The sequence below is a fragment of the Falco punctatus genome (assembly GCF_963210335.1).
Source record: "Falco punctatus genome assembly, chromosome: 6".
NCBI classification, from domain to species: domain Eukaryota; kingdom Metazoa; phylum Chordata; class Aves; order Falconiformes; family Falconidae; genus Falco; species Falco punctatus.
In genome coordinates this window covers 3449470-3461541 of record NC_137585.1, presented here as the reverse complement: position 1 = coordinate 3461541, position 12072 = coordinate 3449470, and the positions used below count along the sequence as shown (strand labels likewise).

The window sequence follows — 12072 nt, the reverse complement described above, 5'->3', positions numbered from 1 at the left end:
GTCAGGCTGAAGCAAGAATGTAGCAACAGAGCATGGTAAGAACCATTAGCAGAATGATCCCCAGGCATGGGGCAGCCCCATTCTTCTGCCCTGGGGTGACTGCAAAGTTAAACAGTGCAAGGACCTGTGTACACCATGGAACCCACATACCCACCACCTCAGAGGCCTCTCCAGACCTCAGCAAGAGTGCCAGATCCCAAGGGCACAGATCTCACCCAGCTGAGACTTGCATGCCATGCCCAACCAGTCTCCGGGGCAGCCCCTGCGTGAGCAGCCCGAGGCAGGTAGGGCTGCCTCCACCAGCCCCACACGCAGAATGGCCGGGCCCCTGTGCGTCTGAGCCAAGAGGCACTGAAAAACGCACTGCCCTGTGCCTGCTGATGGAGAGAGTGATGCTCCTCACTCCTTCCCTGGATATCTGCCCTGCAGAGGCTCATAACCTCACCGCCCAGGCTGGTTGCACCAGGCACTGTGGGACAGAGGATTTCTCCACCAACACTGCCATCTCCAGTTCCCTGACAGAGGAAATGGCCGGGGAAGCTCATCAGCCAAAGCCTGTTGCAGCAGAACTTGAAAGAGGCCTTCCATTTCCATACTATTTTCATCTAAGATATCACACTTCTTCCTGCCAGTGGCTGCTCTCCCCAGAGACATTTTGTACTCACTCATTTCTTCACTTGGTGCATGCACCCCACGGTTGTCCCCCTCTGAGCAGAAGCGAGACAAAAAAAAAAAAAAAAAAAGGGTTCAGGCTCTCCTTCTTGCCTACACCTTCCCCCAGTCCCAATTCTTCCCCTTTCTTATTCCAAATGAATCAACTCAAACAACTGACCTTTCGCCAGAAATCAGTAACTTCTTTGAGAAGTGGTGCTTGTCATAAATGAGAAATGTTAACTCCTGGAAAAGTAATTTCTCATCTTACTAAAGTGGATGCCAGTGAGATGCATGATAGCACATCTTCTTATCATGCTCTCCATTGCAAGCCCATTACCAAAGCTGTCAGGCAGCTCATTTTCCCCTGTCCTTTCCCCTCTGTGCCTTGAGATCACCTCAAACCTTTCGAACAGTATTGTCTCCCTCTCCAAATCCTCAAACACCAGCAGTTTCATCTCTGATTTTAATGGCAATTATTAAATCAAAGGGAACACAGATTCTGTGAGCAGGCTGGTATCGCTTGCAGCAATATCGGTGTACCTTGGTATCACAGCTGCTGACGCACCTCAGAGGCAGGACTAGAAAACAAACCGTGGAAGCACACTGGGGCAGGCAGCTCTGGTGAACAACCATGGGGTGGGAGGTGCTGGAGTGTCACACCGCAGTCTCACGCGTGTGCTTCGTGTGCTCCTGCGTGTACATGTCTGCAGGTGGATGTCTCAGCGCATGCTAAAGAGTGTCTCTGGTCAGAAACCTGTGTGAGCGTACGCTCCTTTGGAGGGGCTTCAGGATCATAACAGCCTGTTGTTCCCTAGAGTTCGGGGGTCTGAGTGGGAGCCAGAGGAGCTCGTCCTTTGCAGAGAGGATGGGGAGAACTCCGGAGAAGGTTTCCAGAGGCTGCAGAAGGAAAGCAGTGGAGAGGGGAGGAAAATGAGAGTGAGGTGGGAGAGAAAAAAAACAAACCACCATTATTATCACAGGAATAAACCTTAGTTCTAAATTTTTACAAGACACAAACCTCATGGAGCCCACCATTACCTTCCTTCCCCCCCCAACCCCCCCGCCTAAATCAGCATGCATAACTATGTAATTCTTCAATATGTGATAAATCAGAAAATGCGGTTACAGACCCATTCTGAGACAGCAAAACCACCCCACCCACCCCCTGCCCAAAGCGCCTTCAGTGATACTGGCGAAACAAAGTCCACAGCTCCTTTGATTTTGCTCTCAAAGCAAGTGTAAAATGATTCTTACTATCTTAGACCAAGTAACAGGCCATCAAGCACCCACCCACCCATCCATTCACCTCACCCACCAAACAGAAAGCCATCCCCACCATGTAACTGTGTAAAACTAGGTAGCAACAGTTCCACATCTTGCAAGCACCTGATAGCAACAAACTAGAACAAATGTGGTATGAAAAGGGGAAAAAGCAGGTGACTTTTGGTTGTTTGAATATTCATGCAAGGAGTAAAGCTTAGTTTGCTACAGGGCGTTGAGCTATACGGCAGTACCCTGTTAAAGCAAGCATTGAACAGAACCTTTGAACCCATCTCTTTTAAACAGGCAGCCTCTAAGTTATTGATGTATCTCTCCTCCTCAGGCAAAGAACGTGCTCATCAGTGGGATATCACTGTCTTGCTCATGAGACTAGAAACTTCAGGAATGGTAAGAATAGTAGGCCAACATATCTCCCAGGAATATTTTCTTCTGCGTGATCTTTGCAGCACTTTGGGTATTCAAGAACTGCCCTCCTGCACTGTGGTATTGCAAGGTGGCCATTGTAGTGACAGAAAACGAAAAGGAACGTGATCCATAGAAGCACTTGAGCACGGGGAATTTAGAGAGCTGGAAGGTGATTACCTGGGTCGGACATTGCTGGGGGAGGAGATGAAAGCACAGACAGGGGAAAGCCCCAGGGGAGCTCTGACCTCTGGGACCACAGGTATCACTTACTTTGAACAACAACACTGCAGGGAATATCCCTATTTACTATGGATGTTGTCAGCACTTCCGAGGGAAACGTTATGGGAGTGCTTTCCCTGGGCCAAGGCAGACCTGCTCAGATCATCAGCTGAGCTGTGGCAAGTGCTTGGCCGAAAGGGAGAACTGCAGCTCCTCTGTCTCACTGGTTTTTGTGATTGTATCACTAAATTTTACTCAAGTCGCTGTGGAGTATTGTCCGGTTATGACAACTGCTGCTGTACTGCTGGGATGGAATGCGATTAGGATGCCCAGGCAGTAAGCACAGTAACAAGGAAGCACTCATTCCACTGTTATGAACACACTAAACAGAGTTTGTGTTTCCTTGTCTTATTACCTTAGAAATTAAAATACCACACTGGCAGACAAGCAAAACCCTCCTCATCTCCCACCCCAAATACTGGCCTCTGAAACATTTGGGCTTTTATTGCAGGTCTCCACTGCAAGTATCAGCACACCCTGATACCGCCTCATTCACAAGATCTAGAAAGACAAAAGCTTCCAGCAACACATTTTAAAAGAGTTGTGTGAAAGGAAGAATAGCTTTGTGCTGTGTTGCAGGAGCTTTCCCCAACACACATGTACACATACACCTCTTGTGTGTATGTTCACAATATTGACTCATTACCAAAAATGGGTGGAAATGATTCAAAAAAAAGCTACGGTGTTCCTTGCCTCCTCCGTTTTTTTTAATTGCATTTGACATTCTGATTATATGAAACTTGATCAACTAGGAGAATTCTGCCAATAACCTGAGGATGGATATCCTTCTGCTGAGAAAACAAACTACAACCAAAGCATAGACAAAGAGACTTCACATTTACAACACTATCTGCATTCATTCTTGATTGCATGTATTCATCAGATATGCCTGACAGTTAGGATGGCTGTCTCCTAAGTGATTCAGTGCTCCTGTCTCTCCAAGTAGGGACTGAAAAAGCTGCAAAATCATATCTCCAGCAGTCTACCAAAACCAGGGACTTCACGTTCCTAGGAATTCTAAGCTAGAAAACAAATGATGATTTTTTTTAATTCTTCTCTATGCCTCCTCTTTTTTTTAAAAAAAAAAAAAATCCCAACAACAGAAAGCCTAAGCAAAACTCTTGCTGACCTTTTATCTGATTCAAGCAAAACCAAATACACTTGTTCCTTCCCTGGCCAGTTTCTTCACATCCCAGATTTTAAATCTGGAGGCATGGAAGCAGTACAGGAACAGGCACGTGGCTCAACACAAAGCAGAACTGTAACTGCAGTAAACAGTAAGATCTTCCACTCTTTTCAAAAATTAAGAAAAGCAACAGGATAGAACAGCAAAAAAATCGTCTCCCACCACAGGGCTCCTGCAAATAGCAAGTGCTGCCTGTCCCACGCAGCCTTTCCATGCAGAGGACCGGTGAGGGACGGTCCCCTTGCCACCACAGTGGTGAGGCTTGTGCACGAGCGCTGCAGGGTAGGGAAAGTTACTGCAGACTTGTCAGGGCTCATGCCAGGAGTCATTGTGTCCTGCTTCATGCTGCCTGCCAGTGATGAGTCCACAGCCCAAGCATTCGCAGCCCAGCAGCAGACCCACGCGCGTGCAGGGAAGACCCGAGTGCCGTGGTGCACTTTGTTCAAGGATGTCTGCTGGAAGATGGGCTCCCCAGCTGCAGCCTAGCCCTGCAGCTTCCTCCCTGCCACGCAGACCCAACTGGGACACATGCAGTGGTTGCTTCTAGGACAGAAATCCCAGTCCCAGGCTCGGTTGCTGGTAGCTGGATGCCAGAAAGCAGCTATTACGGGGTGGCAGCAGGAATGCACATTTCGAAGTCTGCAGCTGGTGTGCAGCAGCTGGCTAAAAGCAGCTCAGTGTGGAAATTTTCTCATGGCTATTTAGATCTGAATTTAAAGCATGAGCCACCCTCCTGTCTATTTCTGTTTGCCTGTGTAGCTCTTCTGCCTCAACATCCACAAGGCCCAGGATTTTTTCCCTTGCAGCGTAAGGAGCTGGCATTTTGGAAGACAGCATCTTATTCCCACTCACCAGAAAGCAGTGTTTGGGGCACATTAAAACGATGTTTAACCTGTCAGTCCAGGGTGGCTGGAGGCAAGAGCTGTACCGCACAGGGCAGTGTTTTCAGTACCTCACTGATCTGGCTGAGACAAAGCTCAGCAGAAATAAGAACAGAGCAAACGCTGGGATGAGCTGCGGTGTGCAGCAGGGGGAAGGGCTCTGAGCTTTCTCCCCCTGCCCAGACTAAGCACTTGCAGGCTGTACAGCAACTCCTCGCTATCAATCCACTGTAAACCCTGGAGCTGTTTCTACCCCTGTCAGCATCTCCTGGGTTGTCTGCTGTCTCACCTGCACATGTCTTCCTCAGCTCAGTACTGGAATATCTCCAGGCACAGCTCTAGCTCATGGTGAACCAGGCTGAGCCCTGTGGCGTCTCTGCAGGCAGTGTCCGCCAGCCTGGACACTGTTTCAGTTTCTCCTGAGGGATGGGGAAAGGACAGGGCAGGGAAGAGTTTCCTACAGCCAGGTTACCGGCCCTGCTGCCCCACAGTGCAGCTGGTGCCTGGAGTCAAGCCTCTACCCTGCTGCTTTTCCTTAAGGAAATCACGCAGCTCAAGCCCACCTCCTGGGATTTCTTGGGGCAGCAGGCAAAAAAACACTGCAGGGGAGCAAACCCACAGCAAACGAGGGCGAGAAGCTGGGGGCTGCCGCTCTGCCTGGGCAGTTGGGTCACGGGAAGGACTTGCTTCTGCAAGCGGGTACTTACGCGGGGGTCCCACACAGGGTGAGGCATGCCCGTGCCAGGAGTGCCCTCACTTCATATACTCCCCTTCGCTCACATAGTCCATAAAAGACCCCGGCAACTCAGCAAAATCTTCCAAGACAAGACTGGTGGAGTCCTCACCCAGCAGGTCACTGTCGGGCCGGGATGCCCGGGGGCACGGAGCCGGCGGTGGTGGTGGCGGTGGCTGCGGAGGGGGCTCAGAGACAGCCTGGCCAGAGGCAGGCGGCGGCTCCTCACAGTCCTCCGACTCCCCCTCCGAGGAGGCTGGCCCGAGGACGTGGTAGAGGCTGGGCAAGCGGATGTCGAAGCGAAGGCCAAACTTGGCGAAAAGCTTCTCGTTGAGGGAATAGAGCTTCTCTGAGATGTCGTAGCCCAGGTGGGAGGAGAAGAGCCGGGCAATGTAGCGGTCCTTCCTCAGAAGGAGATACAGCTTCTTCCTTGGCCAGGTGATGAAGCTGCAGTCGGTCTCAGCCGTCAGCGTGACCTGTGGGGCAGGGAGGGAGCAGAGTCATGCCTTGGGGCTGCGTGCTTCTCTCCAGTGAAGGCCCCCAGCCCCTCCGATGCCCACACTCCTTGGAGGCAGCAGGGCTGGAGAGCCAAATCGTCCAAGCTGAACGATCAGATAAATCCGTACCTGCCTCTGTTTCCTCTCCCCAAGGAGCCACAGACCAGTTTTTCCTATGCACTCAGTGGCATGCCCTTGCTTACCCTAGCCACGTGGCTGGCTACGTTTCACCCTCCCGCTTTCAGATGATGCTCCCCATTGACACTCGAGCGATGTAGCTGAAACGAGCAGGGCAGCACAGGCAGCCTGCTCCCTCTAGAGAACTCTTACAGAGCGGGGTGTTTCTGCATGCCCAGCGGGCAGCCCTGTGGCAGGCGGCTAGCCTATCCCGCTGCCAGGTTGCCCCTGCTCCAAGAAGGCCACCTGGAAGGCTCGCCTGGTCACCCTGCGCCAGAGGGGTGTCCTGTCTCACCAGCTCTGCGGGGCACCGTAGGGCTGAATGGCCTCGAAGGACATGGGGCACAGCTCGGTGAGAGAGGAAATCAAAGGGGTTTACTGTGTTTGTGTGTAGGTAGGGAACTCACCTGAGGTTTTGTTGGGTTGATTTTAGAGAACATTTTGTTTTGCTTTGGGTTTTGCCAATGCAAACTCCTCCCTAGCTATAAGACCACATTGTTAATAATAATAAAAAAACATTATCTAAACCATAACTGTATATTGTAAATTAATAATAATAATAATAATAATGATAGATAAGAAACACAAGAAGGGTCAAACTGCCTTGGGCCAAAAAAGAACATCCGGGTGTAATGGAGACACTGGCATGTGAACGAGTGCTGGAGCCAAAATATCCTGGGGGCTCCCTTTCACTCTCTATCCAGGGGTCTCCTTGGCCAGCCATCATGGCAGAGGGCCACTGGGAAGCTGAACACAGCTTGGCTGCATGTGTGTGTCCTTGGGTTTGATATTTAATGCCATTGCCATGCAAGCAGCTGCCTTATGAAAGAAATATAGGAGATAAAACCTGAGAACTTTCCCAGGCCAAGGTGAGCAAGAGGAAGGGTCACACGGAAACTGAAATAACCAGAATCTCATTTTCCTAACCAGCTTCTGGCACAGTGATCAAAAGCCTCCACTTCTTGTGAGGGATTAAGTGAGATGTAATAAGAAAACCTGCCTCCTAACCAGGACAGCAGGGCAGATTTCACTCATGAATCCCCCCCAACAAAGCACTCCGGCATCGGCAGAGCCCATAATTCAGCCTTCAGGGGAAAGTGCCAGCCCTGAAACCCAACTCCTTCAGGCACTGGGAACCAGCAGTCCTGTGGGAAGAAGACACAGCCAAAGTAGAAAGCTCAAGGAAACTGGCTCTCCTTGTAGACTGAGTCACCCTTCTGTCATTTTTCAGTGGGCTCAGGATTGAAACTGCTCAACCCAGAGAGCCATGGGGAAAACTTGGGCAAGAAAAACCTTTTATGCCCTCCTCCAGCAAAGCCTCAGAGCCAAATGTGCACTTTTTAAACCAAATAAGTTGAGAAATGCCGGAGTGTTATTAACTACTCAGGTAAGAGGGACTAGTGGGTCATGCAGCTGCCAAAAGCAGCACATCACCGTGGCTAAGCACAGCCATCAAGAGTAACGTCCTGGCAGGAACATGGACTGGTAAAGCCTCACCTGCTCGATCCTGGTTTCACACAAGCTGCCGCTTCTTCATGCTCCTCAGTGCCCCACCTAGGCCTCTACCTCCCCATCCTGGGCCAGGCATAGCCAACCTCCCGGACCAGCCCTGTCTCACAGAGCAGGAGCCAAGAGCGTGATGCTGGCAGGGCTGGTGCAGCCTGGCACCAGCTTGCTCCCAAGCTGTCTCACCTACCACAGATAAAGACACTCAGGAGGTCTGGAACATTCAGTTCCACAGAAATCAGCTCAGAAAGTGCTGCAGAGGTTTTCACAGGTTGCATGCCATCCAGATGGCCGTTTCCCTGCTGGGAGCACTGCGCAGCCATCCTTCTCTCTGCTCGACTCTTAGGCAAATTACAGTCCAGGAGCTAGCAGCAGACTGCTGCCGGATCGAAGCCCTGTGCAAAACATGAGATACCGCCACCCCTAGCACAGCCATGCTGTTGTTGCCCTCTCTACCCCATCATCTTGGCCCCACATCCCTATTTCTTCCCATGAGCCGTAGCCCTGTACCACAGTCATCCATCTCCTGCCACTGTTCCTCTTGCAAGTCAGTGGCAATAGCATGGCCTTCAGGAGCGACCACCGTGACCCTTTCACACATGGGCCAAATTCAGACCCAAGGAAAGCAGATTCGGAGAGCTGGCCTGCTTTAACCAAGCCTGAACATGACTGCCCTCATGAGAAAGCATCATCATTCCTTCATGACTGCCCCATGCCCCCAAGAGATTAGCGAAATCCCTTTTCATATGCGCTAACCAACATATTCTAGATTGACAGCCTGACAGGGATCAGCCTGTCCTGGGGTGTGAGTTAAAGGCAGAGAGATGTGGGCTTCAGTAACCTCCCCCAGAGGGAAAGCCAAGCAAATACTGTGGGGTGTTGACAGCAAAAGCAAAATCCTTTCAGTTGCTGCAAATAAGAATTGGTCTGGCCTCTCCGCAAGGGATTCTTCTGCTCAGAAAGAACCATATTCGGGTGTGAATCATCCCTTCTGCTTCTCCACCCCAAACACATCACCATCAAAAACTTCTGTGAGGAACAGGATATTTACGGATTTACATCACTGCAGCATATTGTCATGGCTGCCATCCTGATGCTGGAGCGATGCACCCTGCTAGCAGCGTGCAGGGCAAATGCATCAATACAGGTACCAGGGGATGCTGTAATGGAAGAGTGCCAGTGATCCAATACCTCATCTCCCTGCTAAACCGAAAGAACACCATGCTCCACCCTCCCTTCCTATCCGCTGATAGTAGGAGCAGCACTGAGGTCTTCAGAGGAAGTTAAGAGAAAAGGTAACACAGCTGATCACACCATCTCGTGCTGGCTAAACCATGAGGAAGGGGAGGGAAGTATTCCCAGTTAGCTTTGAACGGCACAATGAGCCCCTCCATCCCCTTCTCAGACATGAAACGAAGCAGCGAGGAGCAGAGCTGGGCTGCTGCGGGGCCACGTGGGGTTACCTGGAAAGTTCCTTCCTCAGAGGGTCGCAGCGACTCCCATTCTGGAGAGTCCAGGAACTGGTACGGAAAGACATAGTGAAGGAATTGTCCGTCCTGGCTCACTCGGACCCTGCAGAGAGGACAGATGAGGTGCACAGGCTTAGGCCACAAAACAGATGTCACGTGAACCTGATCAGCTTACGCAACGGGCAGGCAGCCGGTCCCACCAGGGAGGAGAGGACTTCTCATCTCATGCCTGTCTCACACCCACTCCGGGACAGGTGCAGATGCTTCGGTCTATGGGACTGCCCCTCCTTCCTCTGTGGGACACATTTGCTGCCACTTCCCCATAACCCGTTTTCTGTTTCCTGCTACAAAGCAGCCCGCACAGGTGCAATGCCTGGTCCTAAACCAGGGCTTCTCAGCCCGCCAGACTGCTGCTGCTTTTCAGGTTCTTCTAAGCCAGCCTGTGGCTCTTTGTACTTGGATCTTCTTGTCCCCAGGGTTGCACGAGAGCATTCCCTACCTTGATGCTGAGAAGCTGTTACACCCAGAACCCCCTCATTCCTGACACATCATGCTGCAAGCTCACAGTTTGCTGCACATTACTATTTGTTCTCTCTTGGCCTCCCAAGTATCCTTTTCTGCTGCTTTTGCTACAAGCGTCTACCAGTGTCAAGGTTGAACTTGCACGGAGCTCTGCTGTGGGAGCAGAGGAGAGCTGCACAGGCCTGGGGCAATGGCAGGGCACTCTGGAGCTCTATTCATAACTCTGCACCACCAGATTTGGGGCCTCTTGCCTCCCTGTTGCCACATTCCTCCACTGTACAATGCACAAAGGCAATTCTTGCTTTCAGGAGTTAAGGCTCAGTTCACTGTTGGCTTCCAGCCAGCTGGGAACGCTGCTTGGAAGGGTCAGGGATCACAAAGCAGGTTTTCCGATCCAGGCACATCCTGCATTTCCAAGTCCCCCTTGTCTGGCTATTGCTCAGTTTAAGAAGGGGCACCGTAACAGCAGCAACACTCTGCTGAGTCAGAAAGGACCTCACAAAGCAATAGAGGGGGTACCAGGAAATGCAAATCCAGTTGCATCTCCACGGAGCATCCTATACGTGCCAAAATGCGTACTTCCCACTGCAAAAGAGAGCAGCACAACTACCCCACCAGCCCCGGCTTACTGTCTGTTGCAGCACTTCCATGCCCACAGAGCAGTGTCGGATTATCCAGTGCGGGGCAAGACAGCACAGACTCTTCCGCACTAACATTACTTGCAGATACGGTAAACTTCAGAGCAGCTGCTCAGCGCGGGTGTTTCGTAAGGGGAAAGAAATGTAATGAAAACACATGTACCCAGTTTCCTCCCAGCACTTTGCCATTCAGCACTGGTCAGTGGTCTCAGAATGCTCTTACATTCTACAAAGGGACAAATAACAAAAAGATGAAGGACAGCCCTTCTTCTTCACACACCCGCTCACCAGAGAGGATGGACCACTGCAGTAAAACACAAGCCCCAGGTGATGCTGGGTTTGTCTTCCCAAAGGAAAATCCTTGTGAGACACACTCCTACAGCTCAGCACTGCTCCCGTCTACAGACCTCCTTCCCTTCCCACTCTCACCTGACATTAGTGCCAAGTGCCTGGCAGCGGCTGGGAAGCCAGTAGCATCACTATTCGCAAGCATTTGGATTTCACAAATCATTAAGAGATACGCTCACTAAGGCACGGCACAGGAGCTCAGATGAACAAACGCTAGTACTCCATCAGCACAGTTCACTCAATAATCAAATCCCCAGTGGTCCCACTATCTAGAGGTCCCTGAGGTCCTCCTCAGTGGTCCAGAGGAAGGAACATCATGAATGCATGAGGACACAGGGAAAGGCAGAGGCCTGATGAGGCAGGATCCACCCCTGGAGTGCTCTCCCTTTTGATGAAATGACCCTCAAAGTGAAAAATGTCACAGCCCTAGGACCTGAGGTGTTGGCAGCAGGGTGGAACCTCTCCCTGAACACTGCCGGCCATGGGGGCCAGGGGAACTGAGGACTCAGCATTCTCAGTGCACAACCATGCACATCACAGAGGCGTGTCTGGTACCCCCAGAGACCACAGGTCCAGACACGCTGCCTCCCTGCCTCAAGAAACACTCTCTCACAGCCAGCCTGCTCCGATCAGAAATAAAATCCCTTTAAAATGATGGAGAATGAGGTAAGGATTCCCAAACAGTATCACAGGCAAGGCTGAGCCGGCCACTGTACTGCGCATAGCATGATCCTGCAAACTGTTCCCTGAAATACTCTACTTTAGAAGAACAAAAGCAAACAAAAAGTGACCCCCAGAAGTGGGTTACCCCCCCCCCAAAAAAAAATAAAAATCAGATGCATATCTCAAAGCCCCTTCAGAGGAGGGAAGCAATCCTCACCCCAATTTCTACAGAGGGCAAAAATACAACAATAAGCCCCAGCGCTCTGCTGTCAGACTTTGTTCAGAAACCGGAGAGCCTTTACCTGCCAGACAGCAGCAATGAGAGGCGGTCAATGGGCGTCTTGCCCTCCACCGCGTAATTCTGGTCTCTGACTAGTGACTGGACTTGTTCTTCACAGCACTTCACGATTTCTTTGTAGACTTCCAGGGGCACCTGCAAGGGCAGGTACATGGTCTTGTAGAGGAGGTCAAACTCTTCTGGGATGGTGTCTCTGCGGAGCCGGTAAGCCAGGTGAGCCAGCTGAAGCAAGCAGGCGAGGACGAGCACCATGTTCCAGGTGAAGATATCCAGCCCGCAGGCACTCAGCCAGCCCCACAGAGCATAGCAGAAGTAGCCTGGGGCCAGGAAGCCAAAGATATAGAGGGACCCAAAGATGCCACTTCCCCCCATGTAACCCAGGAGGACGATGCAGCTGGCCAGATGGTAGGCTGCTCCCTCCATAATCTCCTTCCAGGCATCACACACCGGAGGCTGGAGAATAGCCTGGTCCCAAGAGAGGCTGCTTGCGCTCATCCTTCCCCACTCCCCACCCTCCCCAGCCGTCCTGCGATCA

General features: G+C 51.4%; 1 protein-coding gene across 2 annotated transcripts; it reads right to left on the bottom strand.

The window, feature by feature from the left end:
- Positions 1-1103: 1103 nt before the first annotated feature.
- Positions 1104-12072, bottom strand: POPDC2 (popeye domain cAMP effector 2). Of its 2 annotated transcripts, none has more exons than XM_080391217.1 (4): positions 11542-12072; positions 9063-9171; positions 5532-5895; positions 1104-1551 (listed from the first exon to the last, which is right to left on the bottom strand). In XM_080391217.1, the coding sequence occupies exons 1-4, from the start codon at positions 12030-12032 to the stop codon at positions 1466-1468; spliced, it is 1050 nt and encodes a 349-aa protein (XP_080247343.1). In that variant the 5' UTR covers positions 12033-12072; the 3' UTR covers positions 1104-1465. The 2 variants fall into 2 exon arrangements, with proteins under 2 accessions (XP_080247343.1, XP_080247342.1); XM_080391216.1 differs by having other exon boundaries at positions 5394-5895; positions 11542-12071.

Bases quoted from the DNA above. Each gene is read 5' to 3' on its own strand.
- POPDC2 (XM_080391216.1), bottom strand. From the start codon at position 12,032: ATGAGCGCAAGCAGCCTCTCTTGGGACCAGGCTATTCTCCAGCCTCCG. The intron at 9,172-11,541 runs GTAAAGGCTCTC...TCCTCTCTGCAG, and splicing joins TCATTGCTGCTGTCTGGCAG to GGTCCGAGTGAGCCAGGACG. The intron at 5,896-9,062 runs GTAACCCCACGT...CCTGCCCCACAG, and splicing joins CTGAGGAAGGAACTTTCCAG to GTCACGCTGACGGCTGAGAC.